Source organism: Primulina huaijiensis, unplaced genomic scaffold, assembly GCF_012295235.1.
Source record: "Primulina huaijiensis isolate GDHJ02 unplaced genomic scaffold, ASM1229523v2 scaffold207844, whole genome shotgun sequence".
NCBI lineage: Eukaryota > Viridiplantae > Streptophyta > Magnoliopsida > Lamiales > Gesneriaceae > Primulina > Primulina huaijiensis.
In genome coordinates, this window is record NW_027355026.1 from 1 (window position 1) to 4,012 (window position 4,012).

General features: G+C 35.4%; 1 protein-coding gene across 2 annotated transcripts; it reads left to right on the forward strand.

Moving 5' to 3' along the window:
• The first annotated feature begins 1,542 nt into the window (after positions 1-1,542).
• Positions 1,543-3,711, forward strand: LOC140966742 (BTB/POZ and TAZ domain-containing protein 2-like). Of its 2 annotated transcripts, none has more exons than XM_073426996.1 (5): positions 1,543-1,754; positions 2,075-2,208; positions 2,528-2,831; positions 2,946-3,262; positions 3,415-3,711. In XM_073426996.1, exons 1-5 carry the CDS (start codon positions 1,611-1,613, stop codon positions 3,566-3,568), a joined length of 1,053 nt encoding a protein of 350 aa, XP_073283097.1. In that variant the 5' UTR covers positions 1,543-1,610; the 3' UTR covers positions 3,569-3,711. The 2 variants fall into 2 exon arrangements, with proteins under 2 accessions (XP_073283097.1, XP_073283098.1); XM_073426997.1 differs by having other exon boundaries at positions 2,946-3,296; positions 3,327-3,491.
• The last annotated feature ends 301 nt before the right edge of the window (positions 3,712-4,012 follow it).

Consider the following 4,012-nt stretch of genomic DNA (forward strand, 5'->3'; position numbering starts at 1 on the left):
AATTTGTCAAATTTCACTTTAATCCATCGATAATTATAAAAAATATTGTACACACACATCACGTGTGCAAAGTAATTAGTATATATAAATGTTATATATATGCATTGAGAAGCCGGAAATTTCATTTTATTTTATATTATATGAAATCGTCAAATGACTAATAAAAAATTATCGGCAGGTGAACGATTATTATTGAAAAAGGCTTTTGGGAACGACGACGGTCAGGCACAACTAGCACTGTAACATTTATGATATTAATTAATGGGTCAAGCCACGACACACACAAACAACTTGCAACTTGAATTCACCTTCTATTAATTATATATATATAAGTGTATATATATATATATATATACTTATTAAAAATCTTGATTATAGGAAAAAATAATGTCATCCTATATAACTATATTCACTTTTGAAGAATCAAAATCACCGAGAAGATTTGAGCTTTTAATTAAAATAATTAAAAACTGACGAAAAAATCTGAATTTAAGAAACACACTATTGATAATAACTCGGTGGCAAATACGTTGGCAGATGGATTTATATGTATTTGTTATGACAAGTTGGAAGCGAGCAGGTACACAAGGGATGAGGATGCCACAAGGGATGTGGCTTGAGTCGCTTCCAAAATCAAAAGGCCGTTTTTTCATTTCCTTTCGACGGCTCTTCTTCCCTTTGCTTTATCCACAAATCTTGATCCAACTCAGCATCCGTCTGCTAATTCCACAAAAAAAAAAATCCTTCGAGGACTAGATAGTCAAATTCTATCTTCCCGAGGGTAGACAAGTCATTTACATTTTATCATACGTGGTTGCATTGAAAATGTGGATCCAATGTACTATCATAAGTAATTGATCAGTATTATTTATTATGAAGATCACGCATCCTAATTCCATATTTGTAAATAATGATTTTAATTAAATTCATAATAATAAATTAATTGATTTGTTTTTTAGATCATATCTAAAATGTTTTTGAGACGTTCGTTAGTTATTTTTTGAGTTAATGTGATGAATTTTCAATACGTCACAATATAGAGATGTTAATATATCAAATGTTCTCTCATATCCAAAATTTTCAATCCAAACGCGATCTTATGTAAGAATTTTATTTAAATTGATGAATTTGATATATACAATGTCATTTTCATTTTAAATATATTACTCGAGTTTCATTTGTAACGTTAAAATAGTTGATTGGATTTTTATCATGAATAGGTCTTTTGTGAGACGGTCTCACTAATATTTATCTGTGAGATGGGTCAACCCTACTGATAGTCACAATAAAAAGTAATACTCTCAGCATAAAAAATAATATTTTTCATGAATTACTCAAATAAGAGATCCGTCATATAAAATACGATCCGTGAGATTGTCTCACACTAATTTTTATCATTCATCATTTGTTGTTGAGATTTACAACCATTCGTTAAATTGACCAGATTGCCATTACGTTGTAGGAGTAAGGGCATGTTGGTGGACCCCATGCGTTAGGTCGGTAATCGCCTCAATGTTTATTATATAAATGGCCACACGGGCTTCTAATTTCTCACAAGATCAGTCTCTCTCTTTCCATCTTCATCTCTCATTCGGTCTTCTGTGGTAACAATGGTTCAACTGAAGAAAGTGCTCTCCGGCGAGATCAAACTGAAGAAAAATCTTTCGTTTCCAGGCGCCGTAGTAATGCCGGAACCCGACGTTCAAGTCATTACCTCATGTGGCTCGCGAATTCCGGCGCACTCAAAAATCCTCGTACGTTCTCTATCTGTTTGAATTTTTTGGAATTTTTTGTTTTCTTTTAACATTTGTGTGACTCGTCTTATTCAATTTAAAAGGAATAAATTCGACGGCATTTTTTTTTGAAAATCTTCGTTTGATTGTGATGTATGTTAGTTTTTTCATTTCGTTTTTTCGTTTCTCTTTCTGAATTCTGTTGAAAACGCTATATTTCGTTTTTTCGTTTCTCGTTTTTGTCAAATGCTGAGATATGATGAATTTCGGTGCTTTTCTAAAGCAAATTCGTTTGAATTCTGGTTTTCTTTTTAATTAATATTACTGGTACAATCGTGCAGGCCTCTGCATCACCGGTTTTAGAGAATATAGTAGAGAGGCGGCAAAAGGGCAAGGGCTCGGAACGGAAAATTCCAATTCTTGGCGTTCCGTACGACGCCGTTTCCGTGTTCCTGCAATATCTTTATTCCTCCGAGTAAGTTTCAATTGACTCGCGGAAACCTGTGTGATAGATCTTTAGTAATTTTGGTTTTATAAAATTTATTTCCTCTGTTTATAGAAGATTTTTTATTTTTTATTTTGAAAAAAGAATATCTGATTTCTCGGGTCACCAGTCCAATATTGAAATTTAGCTTCTTGTTCAAGTATCAGCAGTTCATTTTAAGTTCTCTGCATTAGTTAAGGCAACTCAATGATACGAACATTTCTTTATAGTCCCCAACGGGTGGATATTTGGGACTAAAAACAAAGATGCATAAGTTGGTTTCCAAACTCAACATGATTTTTGTATTCAGGTGTGGAGAAGATCAAATGGACAAATATGGCATGCACTTGCTAGCTTTGTCACACGTATACATGGTTCCACAACTGAAGCAGGTATGCTCGAAGGGGTTATCACAAAGGTTGAATGTTGAGAATGTAGTGGATGTGCTTCAGCTTGCAAGATTGTGCGATGCGCCTGATCTTCACCTTAAATGCATGAGATTGCTGTCTAATAAATTCAAAGCTGTTGAGAAGACCGAGGGATGGAGGTTCTTGCAGAATAACGATCCATATCTCGAGCTCGAGATTCTGCAGTTCTTCGATGAAACCGAATCAGTATGTCCCGTTTCCTATTTTAATTGAAATGATGCAAATTTAGAGTCTTGTGAGAAGTGAAAGTTGGGATTCTTCATTTGTAACAACAGTTTTGGCCCCCTTTTTGTTGTGTAGAGGAAAAAGAGGACAAGAAGGCGTAGAGCAGATCAGAATTTGTATGTTCAACTAAGTGAAGCCATGGATTGCCTTGAGCACATATGCACCGAGGGATGCACTAGTGTAGGTCCATACAACATGGATCCGTGCAAACACAAGGGTCCATGTACCAAGTATTCGACCTGCCACGGTCTTCAGCTTCTGATCAAGCATTTCGGCACTTGTGCGAAGAGGGCTAATGGAGGATGTTCGCATTGTAAGCGTATGTGGCAACTTTTCAAGTTGCACTCCTCTATCTGTGACCAACCAGACGAATGTCGAGTTCCTCTTTGCAGGTAAAGAATTTCTTGCAACACATGTTTCTTGATAGTTCTTTCCCACCAAATATGAATGCTAAAGTCACCCACCCCTTGTCCCTTTTCGTTCATTAACGCAGAATTGTTTACCTAAAACATGTTAATCAAAGAGTGGGGTTTGTTTTGTGCAGACAATTCAAATTGAAGGCAAACCAAGTTCGAAGAGGAAACGATGCACAGTGGAGATTACTTGTGAAAAAGGTGATATCAGCCAAAACCGTATCATCTTTGTCTCTCCCCAAGATGAACAAAACGCCAGTGGATCAACATCTCCAGAGCTTCTAATTATCACAATATTAAACTTTGTCATTAGATGCATACATAATAGTTTTTCCATCGATATGGTTTGCTGCTTCCTTTGTAATAGATGGCTGGTTGTTGAATCTATTTTATCCGTTCAATGAAATCAAGTCTATCGTTTGTTTCAAGTTGTCTTCAGTTTTTATTTTTGAATTTCTAATTTGGCATGCGAGAATAACTAGTCGAACATGGCCCTCACAGAACCATCCAAATCAAGTATACATGAACAGTGTTGATATATTATCACATCGAAATCCATCATTTATTATTAAATATGATGAAATATATGAAAAAAGTATAAAACGAGATAAATGTTTTTATACATATCAAGTGGACTGGTAAAACTTGGTCCACACTTCGAGGAGGACCCTATCCCTGTCGTCCACTGTGATGGAATTGTTTATTTTTGAGGGGAAAGATATTCCCTCG